The sequence below is a fragment of the Oncorhynchus tshawytscha genome, unplaced genomic scaffold (assembly GCF_018296145.1).
Source record: "Oncorhynchus tshawytscha isolate Ot180627B unplaced genomic scaffold, Otsh_v2.0 Un_scaffold_4_pilon_pilon, whole genome shotgun sequence".
NCBI classification, from domain to species: Eukaryota; Metazoa; Chordata; class Actinopteri; order Salmoniformes; family Salmonidae; genus Oncorhynchus; species Oncorhynchus tshawytscha.
The window spans coordinates 1,185,779-1,197,863 of NW_024609834.1; the positions used below are offsets into that span (position 1 = coordinate 1,185,779).

At 45.3% G+C, this 12,085-nt stretch overlaps 1 protein-coding gene across 1 annotated transcript; it reads left to right on the forward strand.

Annotated features, from left to right (window-relative positions):
* Positions 1-3,610: 3,610 nt before the first annotated feature.
* On the forward strand, positions 3,611-9,732 carry LOC112263757 (tubulin beta-3 chain). The gene is made up of 4 exons (XM_024440318.2): positions 3,611-3,804; positions 7,611-7,719; positions 7,959-8,069; positions 8,347-9,732. Exons 1-4 carry the CDS (start codon positions 3,748-3,750, stop codon positions 9,417-9,419), a joined length of 1,350 nt encoding a protein of 449 aa, XP_024296086.1. The 5' UTR covers positions 3,611-3,747; the 3' UTR covers positions 9,420-9,732.
* Positions 9,733-12,085: the final 2,353 nt, after the last annotated feature.

Consider the following 12,085-nt stretch of genomic DNA (forward strand, 5'->3'; position numbering starts at 1 on the left):
TCTGGAACACACCCCTTATGTACGTGTGTCTCTGCATGCACACAGTCACCCTGCCATGCCTCTGAGGTCACCACATCCAATCAGAGAACATCGATAGAGGCGATTAGGCATGTAGGGGTTATGGATGGATGACTGAGGTTGGAATGAGATGGGTGCAGTAATCACTTAGTGGCTGGCATCCAAATGAGAGCTTGAAATCCTGACAAGGACCTGATTGTACAGGCTCCATTGTACGGCTCCATACTGTGCGTGTTTTCCCCAAGAAAGTCTGGTCTGAGCCCAATGTCTCCTAGTCACACTGGAATCAAATTAGGTAACCAACATTCTTACTTGCCTGTTGATGCCTTCTGCCTAACCCTGTATAGGTTATATTTTCAACAATGGTCTATACAATGAACTGTACATAAGTATGAACTGTACACTGTATGACACAGCCCCAATCAAAACAATAGCACAAGTATTTCTGTGCATGGAAGCTTCCATGAAAATCTAACTACAGTATTCTCTTCAGCAATATGTTCATTTGAAAGTGAGACATTACTGAGAATTGCTGAAATTAGCTCGTATGCTCATTTTTAAAGAGAGGTTAGATAAAGGGCAGTTTGAAAGACTTAGGAAGACAAAACGTTAGGTATGGGGTCATACCAAGTGCCCAGTTTAATTGTGTTTGTGTGGGTTTCAAAAACTCCACATTCAGTCTCTTTCTGAGATGAGAGGTTGTTTCAGACCTATTGGTTTAGAATTTATTTCCCTCCGGACATTCAAAATACTTCTCAGAAGTGATTTTGTCTAGAAGAAGAGAGGTCCCGACCAACAAATTAAGTGAGTCGTAAACTCACTTAAGGCCTTTCAAATATGGATACTGTCTCGTCAACAGTGCTTCATGATGTGAACTGCCATTTTATAATGGTTGACCAGATAACCCTGTCATCAAGTCAACTGGTGCCATGTGACTCATCATGGCAATCCTCCTCTCTAATCTTACTGGCATAATGCAGAGTCAGAGAAGGATAGATAAGTTATGAGATGCATGATTTAATCATTTTGAAGGAGGGTTATATGCATCAATTTGATCAGCTTCACCACACTCTGTGCCACTATTGGGGCCCTTTACATCAAACATGTTAGAGAGGCTCTGGCAGTTTCTGACCACTAGATGGCCATATTGGCTTTGAGACATGGGAAGGGCGGACAAGCAACTCTTGACCAGTGCTGGCAAAAAATATAGCTTCAGTTTTTGTCATTACCCCCAGAATTGGCAGTGAATAGGCCAGTGTTCTACAGACCCACAGGATGTGGAGACTTTGGGGATTTTATTTAACTAGGCAAGTCAGTTAAGAACAAATTCTTATTTTCAATGATGGCCTAGGAACAGTGGGTCAACTGCCTTATTCAGGGGCAGAATGACAGATTTGTACCTTGTCAGCTCAGGGATTTGAATTTACAACCTTTCAGTTACAAGTCCAATGTACTAACCACTAGGCTACACTGCCAGACTAAAGAACAGTGACATAATCCATGATTCAACTCTCATTAAATCCTCAACAGAGTCATAGCAGACTACCAGTAACCCAGAGCAGTGAGAGTAGGACTACTATTCACAATGTCTAATTAAAGTATCAACTCGGAATTTTCTAACCCAGTGAGATTCCATACATAATCCCTCTAATCTAGTTTTCCACTCCCAAGTCTATGGCAGTGTGGTCAATAGCGTAATCATTGGTGTTAGTGTCATCTTTAGAGGGACACTATGGTTTATTGATGTTCTAACAGGTGAACGCCCCTCTGCTAAAGCACAGTTATCTCAGCTGTATTAGCAGACGAACAGGAAATCAACAGCTATCCCACACTGTGTGGCTGATTAGCGATGGAGGCTCGCTCACATTGTGTAGATCTAGTTGCTAAGCAGCAGTGGTTGGCAGACACTGAGGGGGCAGAGAGGAGGGGGTTGTGGTGGCTGCCTCATACTGGTTTCTGTGCTCTGAGCAGAGGTTCCTCAGCTGTTGGTTTCACGGGTGTTGGCTTGTCATCCTCTCCACAGGCTCCGTGTGAAGACAAAGCAGGCCCAGACATCCAAAGAGACTAATGGCCCATCACAATCGTGTTTCTGGAAATCAGAACACACGGCTACTGGAACAGACGCAACTTACAGTGTGAGATGTACTGTATGCATGTACTGTAGATGTCTCATACACACACGTGCACACACACACAAACAAATACACAAACAGGACCTGCTTCATAGGCAGACCATCTGTCCATGAGGAGCGCCACTGGAGTCTTCCTCAGAGCACTTAACCACAACTGCTACCTGACTCAGCAATCAATACATATCTCAGCGGGCAGAGACTGCAGAGAGTTGAGGCATAGATAAAACATCCTTGGACCAGACTATTCACTGTATAATGATTGCAGTGTTCATGCTAATAAGGGCCACAGCAAGGTTGTGGTCATCAGTGTTCAACGTGCTCTACTCTTCTTCCTCCCTGAATCTGCTGATACTGAATCATAATGTTTCTGAGATTACAAATATGGGACTCACTTTGGGAAAAAAATATTTTGCTGTCAGAAATTGTTCATCTCTGTCATTAAAATATGTAGGTGTGAGTGATCTCCTAGTCTATAGAAAAAATGCACCATGCCACAAGACTATGTGCACACAGAAAAATAATCAGTAACACTGTTCAGTGTTTAAGATCATTTTCTCTCCTCTCTCATCTCCCTGACATCTAACTAAGCTGTGTTGTTGCTTTCACGTGACTCTGGGATTTTTCAAATGTTGGTGGTTGTGGTCGTAGTGTTGGTGGTGGTGTGGTGTGGTGTGGTGTGTCTGTGTGTTTCTGACCAGCATCCCTTTGACAGCCACGACTAGCCAAAATCTATTACTGACCCTTACCACCTCTTAAGGATCCACCCCTTTTTTTTCCATTTTCACCTAAAACTACACACCCAAATCTAACTGCCTGTAGCTCAGGAGATGAAGCAAGGATATGCATATTCTTGATACAATTTGAAAAGTTAACACTTTGAAGTTTGTGGAAATGTGAAATTAATGTAGGAGAATATAACACATTAGATCTGGTAAAAGATAATACAAAGAAAAAAACAACCATATTTTTTGGTACCATCTTTGAAATGCAAGTGAAAGGCCTTAATGTCTTATTCCAGCCCAGGCGCGAATTTAGATTTTGGACACTAGATGGCAGCAGTGTATGTGCAAAGTGTTGGACTGATCCAATGAACCATTGCATTTCTGTTCAAATGTGCCTAATTGGTTTATTAATACCTTTTCAGATTCATAACTGTGCACTCTCCTCAAACAATAGCATGGTATTCTTTCACTGTAATAGCTACTGTAAATTGGACAGTGCGGCCTATGTCCTGGGAAATGTTCTTGTTACTTACAACTTTAAGAGGTTTTTACCTTTACCAAATTTGAACCAGTTCGAAAATGAAATATCGGTCTGCAAGTCAGCCACGTCCCGTTAGTTTTCCCCTGACTCGCACTGGGATGCACTGCCGCAGGTGTCTGCCATTGGTCAGCAACCGTCTCTCTCCAGAACATAGATTACGTCAGCAATTGGTGGAAGGAACAGAGTACCCGTTTCGCCACACAGCAGACCTGCGCAAGATAAAACCTCCACTCAGCACAAAACACTCCCTTTGCTTCCGTGTGCGACTGGGACCAGCGCCCTCTCCAACTCTCTCACATCCGCAAGAAGACGTACATAACACACAGAGGACAGGATGAGGGAAATCGTTCACCTTCAAGCCGGCCAGTGTGGCAACCAGATCGGAGCCAAGGTATAAACAAAATATGATTATTTAAAATATTTTTACGCAAGTGCTATTGTGCCATTTTAAGCCTTGTTGTGTAATTTAAGCCTTGTTTTTAATGTAATGCATACGTATATTTTTTTGTTACACCGAAGTTGTGGGGCGGCAGGTTTATTCGGTAACGTTAGGTTAGTTGAATAGTTTAGAATCCCCGCCTGTGTCGCAGATTGCGAAAGAGATGAGTAGATGGAACTGAACTCTGAGACGGAAAAGGAAGAGGCGCATTTCACACTCTCCTTTTTTCTGGTTCATACACCGTCAACAGAGTAAACCGGGAGAGCCCACACCTTAACCAGACCGGAACTGTGACCATTTGTTTTAATGGTTAATGGACAGAGATCCAGCATCTTTTATAAACTGCGAGTGTATCATGCACAGAAAGGCGTGGTGAGACACTGTTGAAAACCACCACACCCTCGGGTGGACTGCGGGGGGGTGGGGGCAGACAGACAAAGGCTCGGACTATTGGAGCTTGTCCAGCTGCGCAAACACTCCACTTAGGGCCCAAACACAATTTACAGACCAATGTCACAATGACAAGTATAGCTCTCTTTCTCAAAGCAGCTTCCAGTAGATGTAGTAGTTGATAGCCTATATAGATAGACATGTGACCTATTTGACTGGATCAGTACATCAAAGTTGTATTAATGGAGGATCAAATGATGATACCTGGACATAAGTTACCACTGCAAATAGCCTACAATCGCACTGACTAGTGGTTTGGGTTGCTCTCCGTTTTGATGGTTTATTAGACAGTGAGTCTTCAGGAAGGATATTGCCTAAATGCTGAAAGCTTTTCTGTCTAAAGCTGTAATGCAGATTTTACAGTGTGTGAATGTTTTTTTTAGCCAACAGTAGACAGCTTTTTATTTTGTTGCTGCTCTGTTTTGGATGGCTTTGCCTGCACTTACATTACCTGATTGGCTGGCTGTATGTGACCATCTAAAACTAAACCGGTCTACAGGTCTTCTTCTCTTTTGTTGTGTTTTGACCATCTGGGGATAGCCTACATTAGTTCACTATGATCTGTGAGTCTCTACTGGAGCTGGAGACGATTTATCATGGATTTGTTCAACATGGTGGATCATAAATTGAAATCATTTCAGAGTGAAAGACATAGAGGGGTAATGATACTGTCTCATCAGCCTGATGGGACATGTATTATTCATAACATGTAAGGCAGCCTTTCCTGAGCCTCAGGTGCCTCCGTAGTGATTTTGGACAGCTACGTAACCTCCTCCTCATCATCGTAATCAGCCGCATCACCATAATCATCATTACTCAGAACCAAATCTACAACTACAGCATCAGCTGAAACATACTTGTTTGACCACAGCTGAACAAGTGAACGTGTCATGTGTCCACTTTTCTTCACTCCCCTCTGGAGTATTTCACTAGTGACTCGGCTCTTTTGCTGATTCTGACCACCGTTTCTCTAATGGGGCAGTTGTTGGGAAAATGACTTGTTCATAATGCTCAGGTTACTCCCAACAAAGAGAGACCCAGAGAGATGGGGGGGGTGGTGGGACTTTTTGTCGTCTGATATACTGCAATGGTGAGCTCATTCTGATGCTCAACTATGATATGGCAGTATTTCTACTAGCACCACACATCTGCCATTGCTAATGCAGTACAGGATGAAGTCCGATGACGACGGAAGAATTCTACACTTTTGCCAGTGTAGCGATAGTAACTAAGAATGAGAGCAGAAATTCCCTACAGACTCTTTAGTCATCTAACTCTGTATTTCTCTATCGCTGTCTAGCGGTTTCCCTTTAATCTCTGTCTCTCCATTTCTTATTTATTTTCTGTGTCTTTGTTTGTCCCCTAGAAGAGATATTGCCAGATTGAGTTACAGAGCCATAATTAAGGAACAAGAGGAACTCCTAATTACTGATTTAGATGGCAGGGGACATCTGTTTGGGACAGGATAGATAATTAGAGAACTAAGGAGTATCTTCTGCAGAGGAGAGGGAGGGAGGGAGGGAGGGAAATGAGGGAGTACAGCACTTGGAGAGAGGAAGAGGGACACCATTGTCAGAGCTCAGACATAAGATGGTCTTCATACTGGGTGTGGTGCCCTTGGTCACAGCAGTCTGGACAGAGGGATAGAGGAAAGGTTGTTTTTGTCAACACACTGACACCATATGGGATTAATCTATAAATCATTGCTTATCATCTATAAGTCTTTGCTAGGTAAAGCCCCGCCTTATCTCAGCTCACTGGTCACCATCGCAGCACCCACCCATAGCACGCGCTCCAGCAGGTATAGTTCACTGGTCATCCCCAAAGTCTATTCCTACTTTGGCCGCCTTTCCTTCCAGTTCTCTGCTGCCAATGACTGGAACGAATTGCAAAAATCACTGGCTGATGACTCATATCTCCCTCACTAACTTTAAACATCAGCTGTCAGAGCAGCTCACAGATCATTGCACCAGTACATAGCCTATCTGTAAATAGCCCATCCAACTACCTCATCCCCATATTATTTTTGTTTTTTTTGCTCCTTTGCACCCCAGTATCTCGACTTGCGCATTCATCTTCTGTACATCTCACTTCAGTGTTTAATTTCTAAATTGTAATTACTTCACCACTATGGCCTACTTATTGCCTTACCTCCCTAATCTTACCTCATTTGCACACACTGTATATAGACTTTTCTATTGTGTTATTGACACTGTTTGTTTATTACATGTGTAGGTCTGTGTTGTTGTTTGTGTCTCATTGCTTTGCTTTATCTTGGCCAGGTTGCAGTTGTAAATGAGAACTTGTTCTCAACTGGCCTACCTGGTTAAATAAAGGTGAAATAAAACATTTAAATGTCACTTCATCTGTCTGGCTGTTGAGTGACACAAATATGGGATTAACACACTGATACCAATATGGGATCACTATGGGGCTTTTGAGTGACCATTGTTATTGTGTACAGTATCTGTTTGCCGTTTTGGTCTGCTTTTAGTGAATGCCCAGATGGTGTTTTTTGCTCATTAAAAGGAGAACCACACTTTGCACATAAGGACCTTCTATTGCATAGTAATGAGAAACTGTAAAATGGACAATATCTAATCTGTGACTTGATATGGCCACTTGGCATCCTCCTTCCAACTACGTGTCCTGTGTTTGCCCTTTGCCCTTGCTGTCTGTGTGGGCCTGCGGTGGTTTGTCTGTGTTCTATTTTAGACTTTCATAGGGCTCTGTCTGTCTCTCACTCTGTCTGATAAACACACACACACACACACACACACACACTGGCCTATACACTCAGTGACCGTATACATATTTGAAGTGATCAAGGGGACTTCATTAGGCAGTGCACTCTTTTGTCTCTTTACCTAGCAACACACTGTGTGTGTGTGTGTGTGTGTGTGTGTGTGTGTGTGTGTGTGTGTGTGTGGTGTGTTGAGGCAGAGAGAGCCTCTCCAGATGGAGTCTGTCCCCTCTGAGAGGGCCTCTACCTCAGTATGAGTCTAGCGGCCCAAGGGCCTGGGGGAGGGTGGAGACAGCTGGACTAACTGTTGGCTTAAATGGGGTCATGGATCAATGAAGCAGAACCCAGGATGGATGACAGACAAAGCCTAGACGCCCACTATCCCAACTTACATTGGCCCCCACTCCTCTAAGAGTTTTTACTAGAGCCCCCCCATTAATTCACCTCCAAGTACCCAGGTGATAGTTCAATATGGTCCCGACTATAAATCTGCTGAGAAGTTTCCATCCACTTTGCTTGTATAGAACTATGTTTTACTGGTAATGTTTGTCTTTTTGCTCTGCAGTTCTGGGAGGTGATCAGTGATGAACATGGCATCAGCCCTACAGGGAACTATGAGGGCGACTCCCCACTGCAGCTGGAGAGGATCAGTGTCTACTACAATGAGGCCTCATGTGAGTCTGATACTGGAACTAAACACACATCTACACAAGCCCAGAAACAACACAACACTAAAAGCCCTGTTGCTCAAATATTTGTGATGACCTGTTTCAGTTGAACACTCTCTCACTCTTTGGGGTTTATCTAGCCTTAAGAATATCCACTTTAATCCTATTGTACTGAACTTGACTGTGATATACAGTAGTATTTTTTTAGGGCGTTGCAGGTAACCTCATCTGCTGTCTCTCCCCAGCCTCTAAGTACGTCCCCAGGGCCATCCTAGTAGACCTGGAGCCAGGAACTATGGACAGTGTTCGCTCTGGGACCTACGGACAACTCTTCAGACCAGACAATTTCATCTTCGGTCAGTATCTGTCCAACGTGGGTTAAATATGGCTGCAGTGCTTAGTGATTGCATTAGAAGAGTGTATTGGCAATAACAGTCAATCTGCCATTTACAGTCTCTTCTGCCATTAACAATATAAATAGTCTGTAATATTTCCTTTAAAGACATTTGCTTTCATTTACTTACAGTAAATGCTCCCAAATGTCATTAAAACAATGTAGATGTGTAGCTCTTGTACAAATCCAGCGTTGATAACTGCTGAAGCTCTATCTTGAAGTGTGTTGTTGCCCTATAGGTCAGAGTGGAGCTGGTAACAACTGGGCCAAGGGCCACTACACAGAGGGAGCAGAGCTGGTGGACTCTGTACTGGATGTAGTCAGGAAGGAATGTGAGAACTGTGACTGTCTCCAGGGCTTCCAGCTCACCCACTCCCTGGGAGGGGGCACAGGCTCTGGCATGGGGACCCTGCTCATCAGCAAGATCCGGGAAGAGTACCCTGACCGCATCATGAACACCTTCAGCGTGGTGCCCTCCCCTAAAGTATCAGACACAGTGGTGGAGCCCTACAATGCCACCCTGTCCATCCATCAGCTGCTGGAGAACACAGACGAAACCTACTGCATTGACAATGAGGCGCTTTACGACATCTGCTTCCGCACGCTCAAGCTCCCCACGCCCACCTACGGAGACCTCAACCACCTGGTGTCGGCCACCATGAGCGGTGTTACTACCTCCTTCCGCTTCCCCGGCCAGCTCAATGCTGACCTCCGCAAACTGGCTGTCAACATGGTGCCCTTCCCCCGTCTGCACTTCTTCATGCCTGGCTTCGCCCCCCTCACGGCGCGTGGCAGTGCGTGCTACAATGCACTGTCTGTGCCCGAGCTCACCCAGCAGTTGTTTGACGCCAAGAACATGATGGCCGCTTGCGACCCGCGTCACGGACGCTACCTGACCGTGGCCATGGTGTTCCGAGGTCAGATGTCCATGAAGGAGGTGGACGAACAGATGTTGGCCATCCAGAGTAAGAACAGCAGCTACTTCGTCGAATGGATCCCCAACAACGTCAAAGTGGCCGTCTGTAACATCCCGCCCCGCGGTCTCAAGATGTCCGCCACCTTCATCGGGAACAACACGGCCATCCAGGAGCTGTTCAAGCGCATCTCCGAGCAGTTCACCGCCATGTTTCGCCGCAAGGCGTTCCTGCACTGGTACACCGGAGAGGGCATGGACGAGATGGAGTTCACCGAGGCAGAGAGCAACATGAACGACCTGGTGTCAGAGTACCAGCAGTACCAGGACGCCACCACCGAGGAGGAGGGAGAGATGTATGAAGACGACGAGGAAGAGTCAGAGAGTCAGGCCCGGTGAACACCTTGGAAGAAGAGCCAAGCTTGTGTAAACCCAGCTGACAGAGCTTTGTCTGTGTAGCAGGGTTATCTGCCTCATGTACACTGTACTGTATAACCCTCCCTCCCTATACCCCCCCCTGCTCTCACTGTGTCTTTGCTAACTGTTAGCCCCACCTCCCTTAGCCCTCTGACCAACTCATAGCCTCCTGTTGATTTATCCTGTTGATAAAAACCTCCCAGACAGACCACTAAGTTGAATGGGTGAAATAAAGTGTCTCATAAACAGATGACGAATAGCCCTTAATTTCTTATAATAAACATGTTCAAGCCTACTTTGTAATTAGCTTTTTCTGACTTGTTTGGGGATATTAAACATAAATAATATTATACACCATCTTGTTTTGCTACACTGTGTTCAGTGTTTCTGAGGTTGTTTTTAGTGGAAACAGGAACAGTGTATTACAGTACAATGACTAGGGGTCTTTCTTCTAGAAAAATAGGATAAAGCAGCGCCTTGTTGAACTTGGACTACACTGCATGACTGTCCCATGTGGAGGTGACCTAGATGCTGGATAAAAATACTGGATCTCAGTCCCCTGGAGGTTGAGGCACACCTTGGGCAGCATGGGTTGAGTCTGGATAGAACATGCTGTGAGGAGCTAAGATGGATGATCTACAACATGTGTCAAACTGATTCTACAGAGGGGTCGCGTGTCTGACTTTTTGCTCCTTCCTTGGACTTAAGGTCACTGACTAGTAAGGAACTCCCCTCACCTGGTTTTCTAGGTCTTAATTGAAAGGAAAAACCGCAGACACTAGGACTAGGCCCTAATGGAATGAGTTTGACACCGCTGATCTACAAGATGGAAGGCCTTCAGCAGGCTAATTACATATCTGTATGGTCTAAAATAGCTTGGCGGTCCTGGAGTTCTGCAGGCACTTCATGTTTTGCATTTAACTGACCTGGAAGACCAGGTGAGTTGAATTTAGGCAATCACTGAACTGATCAATTAGTTTAGATGGTCAGGTGTGGTGCCTTGTTGGATCAAAACCCGGTTGCTTACCCCTGTTCTAAAAGGAGGCAGACACTAGTGCATACGGTTAGAGCCAATTGATTTGCAGGACAAGGAGGAACAGGTGAAATGTGGAGAGTGCTGCGAATTTGACACATTCAAAAATGAATCAATCCCAAGAGAACACCTGCACTTCTTGAAGAAACAGGAAGAGCAGTGACTAGCTCGCTGGTTAGAGAGAGATGGAGGCTGTTTGTGCTCTCTCTTCTACAATGTATGGGGACAGTCGGCTGGGTGGATCACATGCTGGCGATGCCTCAGCACTTAGGGCCTGTGGCAAGGGACCCTGGACAGAGCAGCTCTTTATACAGTATCACAGAACACACAGACCCTGTCATAGCCTCTCTAATCTCAAAGATGCATCCCCACATAACACAGGAGGACTGCCACCTCCAGCTTCCTCATGCAGTAAATAAACTGCATGAGGTAAAAATAAAAAAAGAAACGTCTCACTGTCAACTGCGTTTATTTTCAGAAAACTTAGCATGTGTAAATATTTGTATGTACATCAGATTCAACAACTGCGACACAAACTGAACAAGTTCCACAGAAATGGGGCTGCAGGTAGCCTAGTGGTTAGAGTGTTGGACTAGTAATTGAAAGGTTGCAAGATCAATTCCCTGAGCTGACAAGGTAAAAATCTGTAGTTCTGCCCCTGAACCAGGCAATTAACCCACTGTTCCTAGGCCATCATTGAAAATAAGAATTTGTTCTTAACTGACTTGCCTAGTTAAATAAAGGTAAAATAACATTTTTTTAAATGTGACTAACAGAAATGGAACAATGTGTCCCTGAACAAAGGGGGGGTCAAAAGTAACAGTATCTGGTGTGACCACCAGCTGCATTAAGTACTGCAGTGCATCTCCTCATGGACTGCACCAGATTTGCCCATTCTTGCTGTGAGATGTTACCCCACTCTTCCACCAAAGCACCTGCAAGTTCCTGGACATTTCTGGGTGGAATGGCCCTCACCCTCCGATCCTACAGGTCTCAAACGTGCTCAATGGGATTGAGATCCAGGCTCTTCGCTGGCCATGGCAGAACACTGACATTTGTGTCTTGCAGGAAATCACACACAGAATGAGCAGTATGGCTGGTGGCATTGTCATGCTGGAGGGTCATGTCAGGATGAGCCTGCAGGAAGGGTACCACATGAGGGAGGAGGATGTCTTCCCTGTAAAGCACAGCGTTGAGATTGCCTACAATGACAACAAGCTCAGTCCGATGGTGCTGTGACACACCGCCCCAGACCATGACGGACCCTCCACCTCCAAATCGATCCCGCTCCAGAGTACAGGCCTCGGCAGAGTACAGGCCTCGGTGTAACGCTCATTCCTTCAATGAATCCGACCATCACCCCTGGTGAGATAAAACCGCGACTCGTCAGTGAAGGGCACTTTTTGCCAGTCCTTTCTGGTCCAGTGACGGTGGGTTTGTGCCCATAGGCGATGTTGTTGCAGGTGATGTCTGAGGACCTGCCTTACAACAGGCCTACAAGCCCTTAGTCCAGCCTCTCTCAGCCTATTGCGGACAGTCTGAGCACTGATGGAGGGATTGTGCGTTCCTGGTGTAACTCGGGCAGTTGTTGTTGCCATCCTGTACCTGTCCCGCA